This window comes from Solanum verrucosum, unplaced genomic scaffold (genome assembly GCF_900185275.1).
Source record: "Solanum verrucosum unplaced genomic scaffold, falcon-dt-bn FXZP01000049.1, whole genome shotgun sequence".
NCBI lineage: Eukaryota > Viridiplantae > Streptophyta > Magnoliopsida > Solanales > Solanaceae > Solanum > Solanum verrucosum.
In genome coordinates, this window is record NW_026020221.1 from 3,981,850 (window position 1) to 4,004,030 (window position 22,181).

General features: G+C 31.0%; 3 protein-coding genes across 3 annotated transcripts; 1 reads left to right on the forward strand and 2 right to left on the reverse strand.

Moving 5' to 3' along the window:
- Positions 1-6,718: 6,718 nt before the first annotated feature.
- Positions 6,719-14,889, reverse strand: LOC125831112 (triacylglycerol lipase 2-like). The gene is made up of 10 exons (XM_049510296.1): positions 14,823-14,889; positions 11,566-11,663; positions 11,008-11,115; positions 10,202-10,342; positions 9,787-9,897; positions 8,815-8,958; positions 8,374-8,414; positions 7,809-7,888; positions 7,504-7,599; positions 6,719-7,038 (listed from the first exon to the last, which is right to left on the reverse strand). The coding sequence occupies exons 1-10, from the start codon at positions 14,887-14,889 to the stop codon at positions 6,719-6,721; spliced, it is 1,206 nt and encodes a 401-aa protein (XP_049366253.1).
- On the forward strand, positions 13,066-18,074 carry LOC125831775 (alkaline ceramidase-like). The gene is made up of 3 exons (XM_049510968.1): positions 13,066-13,229; positions 15,888-16,163; positions 17,245-18,074. Exons 2-3 carry the CDS (start codon positions 15,910-15,912, stop codon positions 17,756-17,758), a joined length of 768 nt encoding a protein of 255 aa, XP_049366925.1. The 5' UTR covers positions 13,066-13,229; positions 15,888-15,909; the 3' UTR covers positions 17,759-18,074.
- Positions 18,075-18,488: 414 nt separating this feature from the next.
- Positions 18,489-22,122, reverse strand: LOC125831777 (protein PXR1). The gene is made up of 2 exons (XM_049510970.1): positions 21,653-22,122; positions 18,489-18,903 (listed from the first exon to the last, which is right to left on the reverse strand). The coding sequence occupies exons 1-2, from the start codon at positions 22,082-22,084 to the stop codon at positions 18,733-18,735; spliced, it is 603 nt and encodes a 200-aa protein (XP_049366927.1). The 5' UTR covers positions 22,085-22,122; the 3' UTR covers positions 18,489-18,732.
- Between the last annotated feature and the right edge of the window lie 59 nt (positions 22,123-22,181).

Sequence of the window (22,181 nt, forward strand, 5' to 3'; positions counted from 1 at the left end):
TAGATAAATATCTAACGTTTTTACTATAGAAAGTAGATAACTATCTAATTTAAATATAATTGTTCTCTTAAATATCTAACTATTTTACTATAAAAAGTATATCTAATGGCTAATGCACGTGCTATATAAGCATATATACATGCAGGGTCAAACATTACCAAACATTAGCATTTACATTGAATTAAGGCCAAACACATATATAGCACCTTTAATTTGTTCACATTTTTCATTTTGACACTTTATCTTAGTTTTGTTCCATTTTAATCCTTAAACTTCATTTTTTATGTTCCATTTTAACACAAAATATTATTTTTATGATTTCTTTATTTTTATATATATTTTTCAATGGCAACTTCTTATTTTAAATTGACATGTGTCACTTAATTTCAGTTAAAAAATTAAAAATTAACAAAAAATAATTCTTTTTAAGAGTGTTATGTATTTTTGTGTGAAAAATAACCGACGAAATTGTGTTGGTTTTCTTTCTTTAAAATTACCAACAACCTAACAAAGTTAGTCGAGTTTTAACATTATTTAGTAGTGTTATTAGCAATGAACAAGAGTCTTTTTATTAGTAGTGTTATTAACAAAGTCAGTCGAGTCTTTTTGAAGATGAGTTTTTTTATTCGTATTGATTTATATTAAAAATTAAAAGTGAGTATTTGCGTTAAATTTAGATAGCCTAGATGATAAAAAAACAAAATAAGTAGTGTTATTTAATTTAATTGAATGTTTAAGAAAGAAAATCAAAGAACTTCCGTCAATTTATTTTCATGCAAAAATACAGAGAAATATAAAAAATAATATTATTGTTTGAAATTTTTTATGTTCGTTCGCGAATGTTTAATTTTTTTACGAAAATTAACAGGCACACGTCTATTTTTAAAAAAATAAGAAATTGCTATTGAAGAACATAAATAAAAACAAATCATAAAAAATAGTATAAGTGTTTAAATGATACATAAAAAATGGAGTTTAAGGATTAAAATGGAACAAGGCTAAGTTGGAGTGTCCAAATGAAAAATGAGGGCAAGTTTGAGGGGTTGTGTATGTGTTTGACCTTGAATTAATAAGAGAAAATACATTAAAAAAAAATATTCTAATTTAGCCCTTTAACTTTACGGGTAATTATTTGCCCCCCTAATCTCATATGAAATGAATTTAATATCACCTTAAAAATGTAATATCAGTCTCACAGTGGCAAGTGCATCTCACACGCTCCATGTCATCGACACATCAGCGCCACATCACTGCCACCTTGAAACTTATTTAAATTTTGATTTTTTAGTTCTTCTTTTATTTCTTTTTATTTATTAACAATTTTAGAAAGAAAAAAACTTAGGAAAAAATGAGGATTAATCTTACATTAAAAAAAAATTCAAGTTCACCACCATTAATTCAAACACTGCCTTAAATAGTGATTTTGAAGCAACAATTTTCAACACTAACAATCTTCTCTTTTCAATTTTCAAAATTAGTGATATCAATTTTGATTCATATCTTAAAAAAAAGAAGATCCTCTCCTTAAAATCGAAAATTAATATGAGTGAAAGATCAGAAGTAAAGAAAAAAAATGGTGGGGATTCAACGATGAAGGAGGAAAAGACTAGAAAGATGACGGTTGAAAGAGGGGAGGTTTGGAGTAGGATTCAACTATATATCTCAATTGTAGGCCTCTACAAGACGTAATCAATTCTAGTTAGAACTCTATAAAAAAATATTCAGTTCCAGTTAGATTTCTTGGAAGCTACTCTAACCCTAAACTCTATAGCTTATGCTTATATAAAGGGTATTGTATTCTCTCAAAGAGGCATCTCGAATATTACACAAATTAATGAAATATTCATAAAGAGATCAAATCCAAATCATCCTAGTTCGAGAAATACGTCAACCCTCGAATCATGGAGTAAGAATCAAGGGAAGAACAAAATTGTATCTACATATTTATCAATAAAGTTATGTTTCTTCATACTTTATTTGTAATTGTAATTTACTTTTTATCACTTCAAAAATTGCTGCAAACAAATGCATATATGATATATATTTATAAATAATATATATTCACTTAATTATAATTAATTAATATATATTCTCGTTCCATTAAATCTCTTAATCATGATACGTTAATATGATTTAGTACAATTAAACACCCATGCACGTAGCTCGTACGAAGCAAGTATAGATTGATTATTTAGTTTATACCAAACTTCAATTACCGTAATTGTGATAGAATATGACATGAGTTTCTTTCAATACGTAATATACAATTTGGTTATGGGAAAGATCATTTAACTAACAAAAATAGCATATGGTATCTTTTATCAAAGGTTATGGATTAATTTTATATTTTTTTTGTCAACGTCGTCTCAGTCATGGTTATCGCAACGAACTTGTCGATTTACATTACCTTGTAGATACTAGTATGTATTCGAAAAATAGCGATTACGAATTTGTCGAATTTTTTTTTTTTTAAAAATAAATAAATAATAAGCGAACAAAATTACTTTTTTATATATATTAGAAAAGTCGTTTGACTTTTGCTATTTCATTTTTAATAACGTAACACTTATATACATCGACCTTTTAATAACGTAACACTTACATACATTGACCTTTTAATAACGTAACACTTTACACTATTCCTCAACGTACATGCACTACCGCCGTTTTATCCATTTATCTTGTTATAATAACTATTCGTTTTAATGATATTTCGCTATACTTATATGATTTCTTCAGAATTATTATTTTATTTAGAATAACAATGTCATTTAAAATAAAATATTAAATGATCGGGTTAAAACTTATCCGCACCGAATGTATAGACCAATTCAATATATGCATGTCATGTGTTTAAATTTATAGTTCATTTTACTTAACCTTAATTAATTAACGTGTGTTTTACTTCATTAAATTACATAATAGTGAAAATTGCATTAATTTGGTGTAAACATCCGATGCGGATAAATTTTTCCCTAAATGATCCTTTTTACTAGATCCATTTTAAATAATAATAATTATATAGAAAATCGAGAAATAAGATTTATTTCTGTAAGATATAGGAAATCATCCTCGTTTGGATTGCTATGACAGTGAGGTGGATAATCAAGCGTCTTTTGGTTATTAGTTAGATTTATACATATATTAGTAATGTGGAAATTAGTTATTGAGAGTTTAGTTATTCATACATAATTTATTCCATCTGCTATCCTACATAAAATAACATAAAGATTTCTCATAACTAATTATATATATATTAATTATGTGAGAGTATAAACGAATAATAACTGAACACGATATATATTTGGTGTGTTAAATTTATATGTAGCTAGCGCCTAAAACACTATCAAACATTATATTAACTATGCTAATTTAAATACATGAATAATTCACTTTTCTAACCAGCGGCCAAACCCTCACAACTTGAAGAAATTGTTAATTAAGAAAAATTCAACTAATCAAAGATATGACGATTAGTTTTATATAATTTATAGATTCATTTCACCTAATCACATTTAGTATTTTATATCATTATTATTGTACAATAATCACAAATTTTTTAATTCCATCCATACACCTTGATATCTTAATATACTTGTCAATTTAGGAAGAAAAGAAAACATTATATTAGTCCCTCGTTTTGTTAAAAAATTTAGGATACTATATAGTCTATACTAAGTCATTGTCATTAAAAATTACTCTAATTATGCTCGGTTATCAATTTGGATTACAAAAATCACAATTCAATTAACTTCATATTTCCTCTATTTCAAAATATTTATCGTTCTTATTAAACATATTTACGTTAAAATATTTGTCATTTTAAAAGTTCACGACAAATTATACCCCCCCCCCCCCCCCCGCGCCCCACATTCATTTTTACTACTTGCCATGTATATCTAAAATAAAAGTTTGTTTTTACTTATCCAGTTTAAAAAGTCAAAAAATAACTTACCATTTTATGTATTTACATTTACCTTTATTATTAAGTAATATTCATTTTTCGATTTATTTTTTCAAAATATTCAATTTATTATTATATTCAAAGGGATATACTACTTGAAAAGTGTGTCCAGTCAAAAATGAATAGAGGAGGTCGTAATTGTTTTTGAAGACTAGATATCTCAATTATGACACATAATAAAGTAAATATTCGATGAATATATATATTATAAAACATTAAACACGATTAAATAATTGAACGTTTTTTCTAATTAATATTTTCTTAAAAACACGATTAAAATATTTTGAGACGGAGAGAATAGCTCTCCAGCTACTCAAAAGCCATGTTAATTTAACATTTCGAGATTTGTACGAGTAAAACTTAACTTTTTCGACATTTATTTTAACGCCATGATAATGATATCCTTAATTTATTAGTAATTCTTTTGATCCGTTTAATCGAGATAGATTTGTTTATATGATATGCAATATTTTTCTCAATAAAAAAAAGTAAATAATAAATATTTACGATCACAAGTCGAATTGAATGACAAACATTTGAATATTGAAATTGTCTATACTGTATGATTAATTAACCAATCAAGCCTATAAAGCGGCTTATGCTTCTCACTAAAAATACTTTTTTTTAAAACAATATTTTAATAAATTGATTTAGAAATTTAGCTAAACAGATTATTAATAAGTATCAATCCCAAGTCGAGTTAATATCATATGGTTGTTAAAACATTTTTTTGATTACACGAAATAAATATTATTTATTATGGATAAATGATACATTAATTAGATATGATTGAGCAATATATATATTCTAACACATATTGTGTATTTATTGATTTCAGATAAACGATTGACACATGCGAATAAATATTTATCATTTATCAGTATGATTTACCCTTGTTACGTCCATATGAGTTTTGGAATATATTCTAAATCGAATATAAAATATTTTGACATATTAAAATATGATGCAAAATCATCATAAAATCAAAATGGTACTCTAATAAATAAATAAATAAATAAATAAATTAAAATAATAATAATAATAATAATGGAGTAATAAAAGTTAGCAGACGTGCACATTTTCATTTGTTTAACGTGACAAATTATTAAAGTAGTAGCCAACTGCCAATACATATGAATTTTGGAATATATTCTAAAGTCAATATAAAATATTTCGTCATATTAAAAAATGATGCAAAATCTTCAGAAAATCAAATAGTACTCCATAAAGGATAAAATACACATTTTCATTTGTTTAACGTGACAAATGTAGTGACAATTTTGGAATATATTCTAAAGCCAGTACTATAAAATAATATATCGGCATATTAAATAATGATGTAAAATCTGCATGATCATTTTATTTCTTGAAATGCGTATTAATATATTGATAGTGTCTTAAACCTTGTCAGTAAATTTTATTCAAATACTCAATAAAATACTTATTTTTGACAACCTTACAAAATCAAATTGACTCAGTAATTAAAATTGATTTTTCATCGAACCACCAAGACCCCTACTGAATCAGAAAAGGTCACCTCAATCGACAGAAAATTATATTATTCATACATATTTAAAATTATTAATATTTTTATATGTGTTATATTCTTTTAGTGAAAATCTTGATTCCGTTACTGTTCGTGCCATTCCTATGAAATTTTGTCGATTTCTTTTGTTGTATTTTTAAAAGTCCCCCTCAGCCCTCGTTATTGAACGATAACAGCTAATAAAAATACAAATATTTCTGTATATAAACAATATATTAATCGCGTAAGATTAGTTCCTTTATTTTTTCATATTTTTTTTCTTTAATAAAAGTTATCTAGTTAGTCAAAATTTTGAATGCTTTGTGTTTACGTCTTCTCTTATATTTTATTTGAAAAAACACAAAAAGCAATTTGTATTAGGTGTAAAACTTACTTATATTAATTAAGGATTAAAGTTAATTAAACACTTAATTGACTTCGTGGTTCATTCCCTATTAACAATTTTCTTGCAATTTAAATTACCTAACATTTGGTAATTTGAATCTAGCAATTTTTCATTTACTTTCAAGTTCCTACGTGCCTTTTTTTGTTCTTGTTAGAAACGGAAATTAATTGGCCGAACAGTACATATTCGTTATCTTTTTGACTACTGGTACTTTATTATGTAGTTATTCTTTTTGTTTTATATTACTTGATCAATGTTGGCCGTTGGCGTTAAAAAAACTTTGATGAGAGGTGTATTTTATTAAATTAACATTATTAACGATGTTTTGAAACTCTAAATTTGTCTACTACACTACAACAAAGAGACATATAGTGGCAATAGATTTTCTTGAAATATTGCCAAAAAAAATTTAGCGACAGTTGAGTCAATGTCATTGTATCTAAAGTCGTTCATCCCTTTAACGACATTTATATAGAGTATTGGTTACAAAAACTCATATATATTATTGTTGCTAAATATAATATAACAATAATTATATTATTACCGCAAAATCCTTTGTTTATTGTAGACTGTAGTGCTGGAAAATACCATACGATAAAATATACTCTAATAAAATTTATTTAATTTCAGAAACTGAACAAATAAATTGAAATAACTATATTTAATACAAGGGCTAAGTAAAATAAAACGGAGGGAATACATGCAATACTACTTATTCAACTTTGACTCACAAGTTACAACTACAACACTATAATATATCTACTTATATATAATGAAAAATAACATAACAACAAATATACATTAACCTTATAATTAGATCTTCTTAATTAAGTTTAAAGAAGGCCATTATAGGATTATACACAATTTCTTTAGCATTTGTACCAAAAACAAAGTCAGCATGTGCATAATCTTCTCTATATTGCAATACAAGTTTGTCTGGATTATGATTTTGCAATTTATCCAACAAAATCTTCACATCATTCACATCAGAAAGATAATCTGCCCCTCCATAGCCTAAAAAAAGAGGAATATTATTTGGTATATTTGACATTATGTATTGTGGAGGATTTGGTTGCCCATAGTGTTTGTTGTTTTCTTCATCATTTCCATAGTCAAATTTTTCTATAGTCCCTTTTCTTGTCACTATCCAAAAAAAAAACAGTCAGTCAGTAGCGAAGCTAGAATTTTTATATATTATGTTTCTTTTTAAACTATGAGTGAATTGCTCATAAAATACAAATGATGAGAAGGTCAAGTTTTTCGCGTTGAGTTATAACATGTCCCTTTCCACGTAAAGGCTTTGTCACTCTTTAAATTTCATAGCATAGAATATGGAGAAAAAAAAATCCACAATTTTTTTATGAGGTGGAATGTTACAGAGTGACAAAGTGGATAATGTGGTGAGTGACATGGCATAACCCGGTGTTTCTGTAGTCAATTTGACCTTCCGATCATTTGCATATTAGAGACATTCACATACGGTTCGGTTACTGTAATTAAAAAATAGAGCCTTTTTATATAGCAATAAAGTTTAGTGATCATACGTAAAATTTTCCCAAAATTTCAACTTTTTATGTTTATTCATCTGTATTGAAGTAGCAATCTTACTTTGGGCTATATGGACCATGTTTTTTGTTGCTGTTGCCTGTGGCTCATGCTCAAGAAAAATATCAGTTCTTGAAGAGTTCACACAACAATTTGGGCCTAACATAAAAAATAGTACACATTATAAAAAGAAAATGAGAATGAGAAATGCATAGTCTATAAATGTATATTTTTTGTATATTAATGTGTATATATATATGTATATTTATATTTGACTAACGAATATAATTATTTTTAGCCGATCGGCCAGATATGTAACTTGTCTAAAGAAAATGTAAAAGAATGAGTTGGTGAAGAATTTGAGATACCAGTAAAAGAATTCATCAAGTCACTGCAATTGTTGCCTGGATCTTGGCATATTTTTTCCAAAAGTTTGACAACAGCCTCTCTGTATATAATTTCAGCCAAAAGTGCAAATTCTAAATGAATTTAACAAACATGAAATGTATTTTTGACGTGAAATAAATAACTAAGTATAAAAGAAGCAGAAAAGGGCCAAAAATACTTTTGAACTATTTGAAATAGATCAACTTTACCATTCGTTATGTTGTTTCCCTCAAAATGACTCACCGTTATGGGACAACAAACTTAAAAATACCCTCCAACTATCCAAATAGCTCAAAAAAGCCTTTTTTTAAAAATTGCTCCAAAACAACAAAGAATATGTCAGTTTTGTCCTTGAACTATTCGAAATAGGGCAATCTTTAAGCCAAAAATATAATAGAAGGTTATTTGTTTGTTTAAACTAAAAGTTGAATGATCACCCGCGAAATAATTCCTCCCTTATTTATCTTTCCTTTCTTGACTTCCAAGTTATTTTTTTGTTTTTAAAAAAACAAGCATTGATCAAATGAATTGGATGGAATATCTTACCCTCTTGGATCAAATTCATGGATTCCCAACCAATACAAACCCTGAAAAAAAAACATAAAAAAGGAAATTTTACCTACTTTTGTTGAAGTGTAATCAAAGCTACATGTTTAAGCTAGCATTTAACTATAGATTTAGTTTTCTTTTTTTATCGGATGTCCCCGAAGGAACAACTATAAATTTAGTTAAAACGTAAAAAAATGAGTTCATGAAGTTTGTTCAAAAATAGTTCTTGAAACTGTGTTTGAACATGCATTTTATTTGAAAAAAACATTAAAATTTTGTGAGTGAAAGTGAAATTTCACCCAAAAATCCAAAAACTGATCGGTCTCAACTAGTTTTTGAAACTTGTAATTTTATTTTATTTTCTTAAAAAAGAATATCTACTATCGAAATTTATGGCTTAACAGGAGCTTAAAATGGTAAGAAAATTAGTTCTCTTACTTCAGCTATAAAATTTTGAGAAGCACTTATTGCAAGAGGAGATTTTATTTGCCCCAAATAAGCAATTGGGCTTAATAAGGCTGCTGATCTCAACATGTCTAATAGCTTATTTTCTGAAATTGCTGCAAATGCAATCAAAGTCCCCTGATTTTTCAAAAAAAAAAGAAAAAGTAGTTCAGTTATTCTTAAACATACTATTAGGTTCACATTTTTCGAGGGTTCGTCTGTCTAGATGCAGATAGTCTGCATCTTCACAAACATGTCTAATTCATCGAGCCTCTCTTCGTGACAGTGCCCAAATCGTTACACCTCATGGATGGTCATTAATTTTTTCTGTTTATTGCATCAAAGTTACAAAACTAATTTTTGTCATTTAAAAATAGTTGAACTTTGGATAAAATTCCAAAATAGTCCCACTTTTTAGTTTATGAAATTTAAAACTACATGACAATGGTTATTTTTTAAATGAAGAGGTTATGGCCATTTTAAGAAATAGCCAGCTGTCCATCTTTGGAATCGAAAAATGTTTTTTTATCGTGGAGTTTCAAACTTTACATGTGAAAAGTCGGGATATTATCTGAAATTTTACTTGTAAATTTTGAAACTCTATGACAATGACTATTATTTAAAGATAAAGTTGGAAATAACTTTTTGTGACAAAAAGTAGTTATATAACTTCAGTGTCTAAAAAGATAAGTTTGATGACCATAAGTGAAATGAATATATACAATTAAGCCAACTAATATACTGTTATGGTCGAAATATACACACTTTATGCATTGATTTTATATATATATATATATATATAATATGTATAGATATACAAAATGTATAGTATATGTATATTTAATATAAAATTTACACAATTTATATATTTTGTAAACTAGTTGGCCGAACTGTTTAGGAATTATCCCTTTTTAGATCAAGAAAAGAATGAGTGAAATGCTATTTAAAAAATAGCCAGAAAATCACCAGAGAATGGCCAACATAGTGTAACTTTTGGCCAGTTTGATCATGAACATACTTAAATGTAGCAGGTAAATCAAAATCCACCAATTCATCCCATGACCATTCCCAATATTCCTGTTCATAATTGAAAAAAAATAAATAGATTAAATTATAATAATTGTTGTTTTGGCTAATGTAATAAATATTTATACATATATGTGATAATAGTAGGGTAGCTCAGTGCGCTATGCACGGAGTTCGGTAAGGGCTGGACCACAAGGGTCTATTATTCACAATCTTACCCTGCATTTCTGCAAGAGATGTTTCTGCAGCTCTAACCTGTGATCCTCATGATCACATGACTGTAGCTTTACCAGTTACGTCGAGGTTCTTGTTCCATATATGAGATATAGTGCAAAAGTAATTAATGAAACTGAACTGGATCTTGAGGGCTAAGTGATGTATGTCCTTGGCTATATTTAGTTCCTCTTGTATTTGCAATCCAAACATCGTAACCATCATCTGCTAGAATGAAAGCTAATGATTCATCTGTAGGATTTAGCAGCCATGTATTTCCATCCTGTCATTAATCGAAAAAAATTTAACATTTCAACTACAACAACAATAACATATTTAGTATAATCTCACACGTATAAGTGATCTGAAGAAGATGATCTATACATAGTGTTATAACCCCTACCTTAATTATATAGGTAAAGAGGTTGTTTCCGACTGAAAAAATGAATATTTCGATTAATTAGAACAAATTAACAATTAAGCTTGCATTAACTTCGTTAACACTACAATGATAAAATTTGGTTTGGAAAAGTATTTGTGGCGATCTATCAGTTGTCGTCACTGAAAGTCGCTAACTTAATTGCCACAAAAATAGAGTTTGTAACAAGTGTTTGAACTAAAATTTGGAACAATGATAGAATTATCTCAGTGTGGCCTATAGATTATGAATTCAAGTCGTAGAAGCAATCACTAACCCACTAATACTTGCATATAGTAGGTTGCCTACATTATACCCTTAGAGTGCGAAAAAAAACTGAAATTTCCTTAGAGAGGCTTATTCTTCTTTTCCGAAATTTCAAATATTTGTTTTTCTCTCTATTTATTCCATTATTAATTCACCCTTCTTCAAACTCTAGGTAAATGCAAAATACTTCGTTCATCGACATGCGGTCCTTGTGAAGCAAAAGAATATAAGCATAGTTAAAACCAAAGTGAAGAATTAATTACCATTAATAGTCCATGTTGTAGAAGGACAGGTGGATTAGTTGCTGCCTTTCCAGATATTCCCTTGGGTATCCTCTGTAAACTCAGAATATAACCATCATCTGTTGTCACCTAAAAGAAGAAAAAAACAAATCAAAACAAGTCACAAATGTGTATATATATTATATAATATAATCACCACTAAAAACTATATATGAAAGTAGCTATGAATTTCGTCACTGATCTATTGTTAAATTATTCATAGCTAATAGACTTTTATGATATTCCATCGACAAAATAGAATTAGCAATTCATTTTGCTGTTTATTTAAGAAAAATTCGTCAATAATTTATGTTTTTATTGTTTGGTATGTAAATGAGATAGACAAAATTATTCCATCAATATGATGGGATAACTTATCCCGTCATTGTAATACGTATGATGGGATAAATAATCTCGAGACTAACTAATTACACTAATTAAATATAGGATAAAAAATCTTATATTTTATCTCGAGATTATTATCACTTATCCCTCGTATCAAATGACCCTTTTGTATGGATTGTAGGATATTGAACATACTTTATGTTCTTCACAACCATAGCCTTGAGTTTCCACCATAGATGTACAAATTCCATCTTCATTTTCACTCGATATTTGCAAAATATTCCTTGCAAAAACTGTTGATACAAAGAAAATAACAATTACTAAACTTGTTGTAATTTGTTTTCTCATAAAATTCATATTTCTTTTAGAAAAACTTTGAGTTTTCTTAATGCCAAAGTTCAATTTGTTTCCTTTTTTATAATTAAGTTGGAACTTGGAGGTGCCAAAAAAAAAAAAAAAAAAAAGAACAAACAAAAAAAGGTATGATGTTAATTCCAAGAAATGGTATTGACAAAAGCTTCTCATTTCTATCATCTTTCTATCTTTTTAATAACTTCAGAATTGTCAGAATAGATAAACATATATATTTTTTAATTTAGTCTTTAACTGATATTATATCATATTGTATCATATTTTATTGTTTGAATGAATATAATATTTAATAAATTGTATTATTTTCTATCATTATCTAACGTTACACATTCATAATTTGAAGGAAAAAGGGTCTGAAAAATATTTTAACTTTGATCGAAATTACTGTTACGATATCAAACTTTATGGAGGATCTTTTACCCCACTGCACTATTCAATAGTGTATTTTAAAGGTATATATGTACCCACGCGGACACATTACTATTTATAATGCTGCAATATTTATGATGTCCACGTAGACACATATATACCTTTAAAATACACTATTAAATAGTGCAGGGGTAAAAGGTCATTTCCAAAGTTCGATATTATTACAACAATTTCAGTTAAAGTTCGGATATATTTCAGACTTTTTCCCCTAATTTGAATAATAAATAAATAGGGTACATGGTAGACTTACTATGAAAAGGTAGAGGTAAAAGATGAAATATAATTATTAAATAATAAATAAAGACAAATTGAGAAGAAAATATTAAGGTAACGATTCAACCACACTAAATCGGTCATTACATAAAATGGATCTTTTCGTCGTTACCTAACGATGAATTTAAACGATACGATACAATAAAATTTAAGTAACAACCAAAACAAATATTATATTTAAACTAACAGTACAATACAATACAATGGGTAACAACCATCCAAATAAGGTGCTAACTTTAGATAAAATTGAACAAATAGACACATGCGTCTTATGTAATATCCTACGTCATAATTTACATCTTATATGTATTATGCAATGATATAAAATACATGTGTTTTCTTATTTAATTTTATCCAAGTGTAAGTACTTAGGTCGGAGAAGATAAATAACAATTGAGATCAATTTTTTTGGATTTGATTTAATTTTATATTTTTAAAAATTAATTAAATTGATTTGATTTTGATTTTGATTTTGATTTTGATCCGACCAAAAAGACCAAAATGCTTCCCACGAAGTCGTAAGTTACATTTAAATATTTCTCACTCAGGCGCCTTAAAAATGTCCAAATCCGAATTTCGCCCCATTATATTAGCATCTCCTGTTCCTTTTAAACTTTTACAAAATCCATTTTTTGTGCTTTTTTTCTTAACCCTAGCGAGAGAGAAGAAGGAGAAGATCGCTGTGTGTGTACATTATATACAAATATATGTATGTATATATATCGCGGGAGCAAATTGATACAGATTTACAGAAGTTCAACGGTGGATTGCATCTGATTTGAAAGGTAAATTTGTACTTTATTTGTGGATTTTATGTACATGCTAAATCAATCATATAATTTAATATACTTATTTGATGTAATGTTATTGGATTCTCTTATTTGTTGTATTCTGTTTTTGAATTTTGTTCGGCGGTGATCTCAATTTTGTTTTTTCGGTAGGAACTAGATTATTTTTTTCTGTGTGTGGTAAGTTTGGAATGATGTTTATATGAGGTGATTTTTGCTAATTATTATCAATTTTTGACTATTTCAATGAATGTCGAATACATGAATTAATGGAAAATTTTGTTCAAGGTGATCTTAAAAGTTTAATTTCTGTAGGAAGGTATTCATTTGTGTTAAGTTGGGGAATGAGGGTTTATCTGAGGTGATTTTTGCTTATTATTATCAATTTTGACTAATGATGTCGAATACATGAATTAATGGACAATTTTGTTTGTGGTGATCTTAAAATTTAATTTCAGTAGGAAGGTATCCATTGTGTTAAGTTGAGAATGTGGGTTTATATGAGGTGAAGGAAGCAGATGATTGGAGTTGATTTTTGCTTATTGTTATTTATCAATTTTGGCTACTTCAGTTAATGACGAATACATGATTTAGCGGACAATGAATTAATAGTTAGGTTTGAAGGTAGCCAGATAGCTCGCAACAACACAATTTCCTATATCCACTCATCTTTCAGGAGTATATTTATGCACTCGCTCATGATCATGGTTAAGATATCAAATTTGACATAGAATGCTTGTGGGCATGAGTTTTATGGGGATAAATTCCTTTAGGTGAAGGAGTTGATGATATATGTTAGTTTTCTACGAGTTCAGCCATTTCTAGCAAAGTATAAAGGACACATTCTTTGCCAATTTGGGATTTTGATGAAAGATAGTGCAAAGATTATACACCAAGTATACATGTGAGAGGAATTGACTGATATAATAGGATTTTTCAGAAAATAGTTCTTTGAAATGTCACTATCTATTTTAAGATAGAAATATAGTTGGGAAAAATATTTTCTTTCAACAATTAAACCCCATAGGCCTGTCTCGGATAAGGAAAGAAACCCCTTACCCTCGAGAGGAAGTGCTAGCCGAGATGGAGTTGGGAGCAAACATAGAGTTCTATGGTGCTTGTGTTGCCAAAAAACACCAAGGCATAAAATTAGTGATACATATTATGTGTGATTTACCGGGTCAATGTGCTACTTGTGATCACGTTTGGAAAAGTTACCTTCAGATGCTCTTTTTGATGAAGCAAGTAGATTTCATTAATAGCATCAAGCAGATGCAAGAGCAAAAATTGCAAAAGAGAGATTGAGTCAGCTCATATACAATCCAAAAAATGATCAATAATAGATACAAGGGCCTGGTTGAGCTAGCTAAACAGATCTAGTAAACATTTGGGTTTTAGAGTGATCTGAAGTTGAGATTCCATCGAAGCATCTACGACTTCTTTCTTTCTAGATACATCAAAAAATACTAGCTGGCACCATTAACCAGATTTTCATTATGGCTTTATCAACTTTCCATGAACACTAGCTCTCATAAGCTTCTTTGATATGTTGTGAGGCATGATCCAGACTTGTACAAAAATGAGAAAAACAGAGATCTGCTGCTGCAACTGTACTTGAAGGAGCAAGTGGTTGACACTTTATTAATTCAGTTGCCATATTCTTCATAAAAAAATTAAATTCAGTTGACATATTCTTCATAAAAAAAATTAATTCAGTTGACACATAATACCTAGTAACCCTTCAGATGATCTTTCCACGTATGTCATATACGCCTGGCTGGTTCATTGCTTGGACGGTTTTGTTTTAGCAGGATATCAAGGAAGTTGTTTGATATAACTGTATTTATGGTGATTCAAGGGTTTATGGTCATTAATCATTGTAATATGGTGGCTACTCTTAGGAAGGGATATATGAAAAATGTGCCAAAATTTGATAGTTTGTTTGAGAATCTTCAGAGGAAAGGCTAATATAAGAAGGCAGGAAACTATAAACTATGTCTAGTATAATATTAAATGCCTCTGCTAGGCTGGTTTTTCTGTGATAATTAGTTAAATTGGTTTAAGCATGGAGAATGATGAAACGACGTGCTTCTTATTGTGGCAAACTGTTTGGTGATTCTGGTTTCCAGTCTCTTGCATCTGCCCTTTGTTAATAGGTCATAGACATGTGCTAGATTTCTATGAAGTTTACTATTGAATCCAAGATATGTGCATATCATGTACTAAATTGGTTTAAGCATGGTGAATGGACTTTTGATTAAAATTTTGTAAAACCAAAATTGGAAAACCTTTTGTTCTTGATGTTATTTGAGTGGATTAGAAAAACCTTGTTGTTCACCTATTTGGCATAGCAAATATAATCTCATTGTTCTGTTTTTCTATTAAATGGTTCTTTAATATTGTTTGTGCACATATTAGTTGTTCAAGAACTCTATCACAAATGCCCTACTGTCTCTTTATTCGGTATTGTGGATCCTCTTCCTCCTCATGTAGGGAAGTACTGAGAATTTGATTTCTTGATACGACAATAACTAATGAGACATGCCATTACACAGAATATTGGAATTGCATCTTTGTCCATTACACAGAATATTGGAATTGCATCTTTGTCAAATAAATATTGCAACTGGTCACTAGCTGATTATTTCATTGCAGGTACATATATATTTTGAAAAAAATGGCAGATGACATTTCAAGCTTTTGGGGTCCTGCAACATCTACCAAAGAGTGGTGTGAGCTAAATTATGTCCGCTCCTCCTATATTGCAGAGTTCTTTAATACCATATCAAATGTCCCATGCATTATTTTGGCTTTGATTGGTCTTGTGAATGCCCTCAGACAGCAGTTTGAGAAAAGGTTCAGTGTCCTTCATATGTCAAATATAGTACTTGCCATAGGGAGCATGATATATCATGCCACGTTGGGGCAGATGTAAGCACTTTCTCCCTTATCTCCTATTTCTTATATCATAGAGTTGGTTTATTGTTAATAATACCCACTTCCTGGAGCATGAAGAAGGAATTCATTAGTATGAGTACCTAAAATTTGTTTAATGCATTAGAATCTTATTCGGTCTCATTCACTACCTTGAACTTTCTAAGAAGCTAATAGAATATTAGAACTGTTGGAAGCTTAAATCTTGGTAAAAGGAAATTGATCTTAATACTCATGGGCAGCTAATGCTACCTAGCTATATGTTTAACCTTGACAGAAGATCATTTATTCTCCTGTTTGGTAAGTAAACTTGATAATAGATGATTAGGATGAGCTTTTCTCTTTTTCTTTTGCATCTTTTCTTGGATGGATGAATCTGTATATGATACATTTATTTTATTCTGATTCTTCTTGGCCATCTCCTTTTCGTTTCTCTTCAAACCATGTGGATTGTTTGATTTTTTCCTCTTTACATCAATCAAAAGATTTGAGTAATGCCTAATTGTTTTATACCCCTCAAAAAGAGGCTACGTCAAGATGGTCTTAGTTTACAAATTAATGAAACCTTTAGAAAATCTATCGACCTATCTACTCAAAAGGTGTTTCCATTTTATACCAAAACCAAAAGTACAAAACATACATAAGGGGACCATTAACATCTGACTTGGTCCCTTCAAAATGTCTCATGTTTCTTCCTCCATAATAAAGGAATAGCCTCTACAAGTAATAATTTGCTAGCATTTCAACACTGAATGGTTTAGCTCCATTGGATATTAAATTTTTGCATAAATGATTGCCCATAGACTCATATTTATTAATTTGCTGCATAACAGGATAAAGCTGACTATGAACCAGATACCAAGTTGACCTCCTTTAGTATCCCTCTTGCTTGTTGTTTGAATGTTGTGTGCCTGATATTGAAGTTTCTTGTTAGATAAAAATTATATTTTTGCCTTGTGCATACGGAATGAATGGGAAATAATTGTCATAAATCCAAGATGTTGGATAATACTTGCTCATATGTGCTTGAATTTGATGGTTGTTCTAATTTATTATGATCCATGCTTTAAATTGATAGGCAACAGCAAGGTGATGAGACGCCCATGGTCTGGGAAATGCTTCTCTACATTTATATCATTTATTCACCAGATTGGCATTACAAGACTACAATGCCCACATTTTTGTTCCTTTATGGTGTAGTATTTGCCATTCTGCATTCGCAGATTCGCTTTGGTATTGGTTTCATGCTACATTATGCACTATTGTGCCTTCTATGCATTCCTCGCACATATAAGTATTACATTCATACAGAAGACAGATCCGCAAAGCAGCTTGCAAAGTTATATGTGGCCACTTTATTAGTTGGAGCTGCCTGCTGGCTGTGTGATCGTCTATTCTGCAAGCACATTTCAAGCTGGTACTTCAATCCACAAGGTCATGCACTATGGCATGTCCTTATGGGTTTTAATGTGTACTTTGCAAATACGTTCTTGATGTACTGTCGTGCTCAGCAAAGAGAATGGAATCCAAAAATCAAGCACTTCCTCGGATTTTTCCCATATGTAAAGATCCATAAACTAAAAGCTCAGTAGCACAAGTTATTACTCCAAACTCGGCCTGTAAGAAAAAAAAAGCCGTGCATGAAATGGCACCAAGGAACAACAAGTGCTACTGATTTTTTGTCTTCTCCATTTTGCAGATGTGTAAATGAAAGTTTGAATTAGTTTCATTTTTTACTGTAAAATTAGTGGTCAACCGGTGTACCATATATATTTATACTTCTATAGAAGGCTGACATGACTAGCTAGTAGTCTTTTTTCTAATGTTTTTGCTTTTACATTTTAGGAACTGTTATAAACATGGTTTATTTTGCTATTATGCAAGTGCCCACAAATGTGGTTTTTGATTATGAACCTCATTATCTGGCGTAGCACGTCCGTATGGTCAAAGAAATCTTAATTTTTTACTGCTTATGTTGCAATCGTCTTTTGGTTGAAATTTTTGAGGAAATGGGGAGACCAGGGAAGATGGATTGGATCTAGAGGCAATGCTTATGCCTCTTCTTTATCGATAACACATACCCCTAGTTACAAGATCTAATCTTCCATGGAAAGTAAGAATTTTCATGATGAAAATGTGGTTGCTCCCTTTGATGGGATGAAATTGAGCCAAAAGATATCGATGTATGGTGAATTCGCGAGGGAGTGGTAGCTCCTTAAGATCTACTTTATTCGGTAAAGATAGATGTACTTAATTCCCCGTTCAAGAGAAAAACTCAAGTCCCTTAAAAGCAACAACATATGGCTTATTAATCAAAGATTTTAATCGATGTTCAATTTCATGAAAGTAAAGATTCACAAACATAATTCTCTGAAAGAGAAAGAGGCAATTCTGAGTTCATAAGATGGCATCGCAAGTCTGTTTTACAGTTAACTTTCTGCCAGATTTGGCTATTGAGGAACACGAGTCAATTTTCTCAATGTTACACATGTTCGAATTTATTCAAAACAGTCCTCCTACCAACAACACAACACTCCGACCAAAAATGTTTGAGAAAGAAAACAATTCAAAGATGAACAGTGTCAACAATAGCCTCAAGTGTCTTTTTCTCCAACTCTTTCTCATCAATCCACATGGAACTTTGCCGTTGTAGAAGATCATTTTTCTCTTTCTTCTTCTTCGAGAAGTTCTTTTCCCTCATCCTCCAATATTCAAGCTTTTCCTGTCTTTCTTTAAGCTGCAAACATAATAATTAAAGAAGAACAGAATATGTTATTTATACTTATTGAGAATATTTGCAAGCAAAGCTATATGCATTTCAGACATACTCGATGATATAACAGACTACACTCTTGCACCTACTTTACAGTTGAACCTTCTAATTGAATGGTATGTATCGTCTCTAAAAAATCGAGGAAAAAAGATTACTAATAATGTTCGTAAAAACATGCTTCAGGTGCATTAAAGTCTTAAACAAGACACAGAGCCCTAGGTACTTCACCTCACTTGGGGAGTGTTCTAGAAAACAAGTTCCAATGCATGTACCTCATCGTGTGCATGGATCTGTCATCAAGAGCCGGCACTATGAATGACTATGAATGTATGCATGAGTTAGAGGCTCTACATAAACCATCCATGCATCAAAAAGTTATATTAGGTGTTTGAAAAACACTTTGCTAGATGGAAAACAATAATTGGTTAGGAAATGGCAGCCTCAAACAACTCTTTCCAGACATCTATCTGTTGAATCAGCAACATGAGGCCACTGTGCAAGAAGTTTGGTCCATCCATGGATGGAACTTAACATACAGAAGGAGGATACAAGACTGGGAGGTGGATAGACTAGCTGAATTTTATGGCACCTTGGACCATTTTGGAGGATTGAAAGAGGGAGAAGACACTCTTAGGTGGATTCATCACAGCAAAGGTATCTTCACAGTTAGCTCTGCCTACAAGAACCTGAATCAAATGGGGACTCAACTCAGATTTTTGCCTTGGAAGCTTATCTGGAAAGTCAAAATTCCATATAAGGTGATAGTCTTTACTTGGTTGGTAGTTAAAGAGGCGGTACTAACACAGGAGAATCTAATGAAGAGGGGAATACATGTGTCCTAGATGTTTTTTTTGTGAGCAACAGGCAGAGACAATCAACCATCTGTTTCTTCATTACAAGGTGGTTAGACAACTGTGGCACTTACTTACCAGCTTCAGGGGCACAAACTGGACCATGCCACAAAGGGCAAGTCAGGCTATAGAAAGCTGGAACAATGAAGGCAGTGGCAGTACAGACCAAAGCAGATGGAGGATTGTCCCAGCAGTGATTTGGTGGACCATATGGAAGGAGAGAAATATGAGATGCTTTGAGAGTATTAGTAGTCCTTTACACAGGATTAAAATGAACTGCATAATCACTTTTTGCTATTGGTGTAGTTCGGAGTATGTAGATGATCCTATAGCGGTTAGAGATATCCTAGGTCATTTGTAAGATGAAGTAGGATCTAGTTTAGTTTTGTTTTAAGTACACGCAATTGTATGTAGCTCCATGATGTAAATTTGGGATCCCAACCTTTAGTGCTAAAGACTAATACACAAAACTGTTACCTTTGTCAAAAAAAACAATCCCCCTTGCTAACCATTGAATGACTACGTTTGAGTGGCTATTACGATGAGAATTTACAGTTTAAATCTAAATTGGATGAACATGAGAGCCAGAAGTAACATTTGATTTTTTTGGATTTAAAATAAAGAAAAGTAGTATAAAGAAGTCAAAAAGAAGAAGAAGAAGAAAGGAATCCCGTCTCAATACTTGTGTTGTATAACATGATTTACAACTTCCGGTTCAAGATAGCCAAGGACTAAGCGTGAAGTGAGACACATGTTTCTTAATTCTTCTGTGAAGCGCCAAATTTATGGAAAACTAAATATACCACATATATATGAATTAAAATAACTTATATCAGCATCCAATATATAATTATGCCTCTACTATCCAATTCCTCAAAAGTTGAGATCCAAAGAACAAACATCTCATTATTTGAGCCAGAAATTGTTCTGAAGCGATAGCCCCTCCATTCACATCACTCCTTGCTTTAAGCGACGAAGCACATGCGTAATAAGTTTATCTTTAATCTTGTCTACATGTTATATGGAGTTTTCAGGCATTTAAACCTCTTTCACATCCCTTGTTTTGCTAATATTTTCTTCAACTCTATGACTTACATGCATAATCAAAACTCATAACACAGGATACCTAGAACTTGACGCGTCCAATGCATTTAATCAACTTTGCTTATCAGCATTTATCAGCCGCAAGAACAAGTCCAGATTCTTATTCTCTGCCTTTTAGGTTCTTTAAGCAATGTGATCTCTCTTCATACTTTAACCTCAAAAGAAAGTATCTCATCGCACTTTTCAGTAACACAATTACAAGTACATGAAAGTCCTAAGTCTGCCCGTATCCAACAATTGAGTGATCATACAGAAAATGTTGACTATTAGTACATTACCTTATTCCTTTTCATTTACAATACATCCTAAACCAACTAACTAGAACTTCTAATACTTGCATAGACTCCTCACTGATGGCAATTATCATCTGTTAAGGAAAAACTACCATCACCTAGTAGCTACTTCAAGCAGTAAAATTCACAACTCCTGCTACTACACCTCAATCTGACCTAGTTGGTCCGGCAATATGAATCCTTTACATCTATTTTGCTCCATATAGGCCTATAATATATGGCGATTGCCTAGCGGACAAAGCAGTGGGAGATTCAGCATGAGTTTTGCAGGTCTCCCCCTCCGCCCCCCCCCCCCCCCCCCCCCTCCCTATGTCACATATTCCACCCAAACATGAAAAAATGTTCAAACCGTGTCCATCCATACCAAACGCAATATTAGGATAAGCAAAATGGGTATACTCAAGTAATATCATAACAATGTAAGTACGAAAACGGACAAAAAAGTTGATTTTTTTAGTCACATACCAGAGTTTTGCGGAACTCCTCTTCAGCAGCCTCTCTTTCCTTCGCCTTCGCTTTCTTCTCAGCAGCTTTAGCAACCTTGCGTTCCTCATTAGCAATCCTCTGAGCCTCTTTTTTAGCTTCATCTTTTCTCATCTTCTCAATCCTCTGAAGCTCCATTTCTTGTATGTACTCTTTCCTCACCTCCTTCACTTTCTTCGCATATTCACGGCGCAAACGGGCTAGTTTAGCCTCCGCCTCCTTAGGATCCTTAGGTGCTGTCCATGAATTCAGGTAGTCGCTCGGTGGACGGAACTCATGGTTCCGCTGGTGATCATTGTGATGCGATTGTACGGCGGTAGATGTGGAATCGGCGGCGGTGGAAATTGATCGGAGAATGGGTTTTAGGGTTTGGGCCGCCGGGGTTTTACGGAGGAGCTGCCGGTAAAGCGACATTTTAATGCTTCTATGGTGATGCAACGACTATAGTTATCATCACTAATATAAGAGTGTATCTAAAAAAAAATTTAAACTAAATTCGTAGATAAAAATG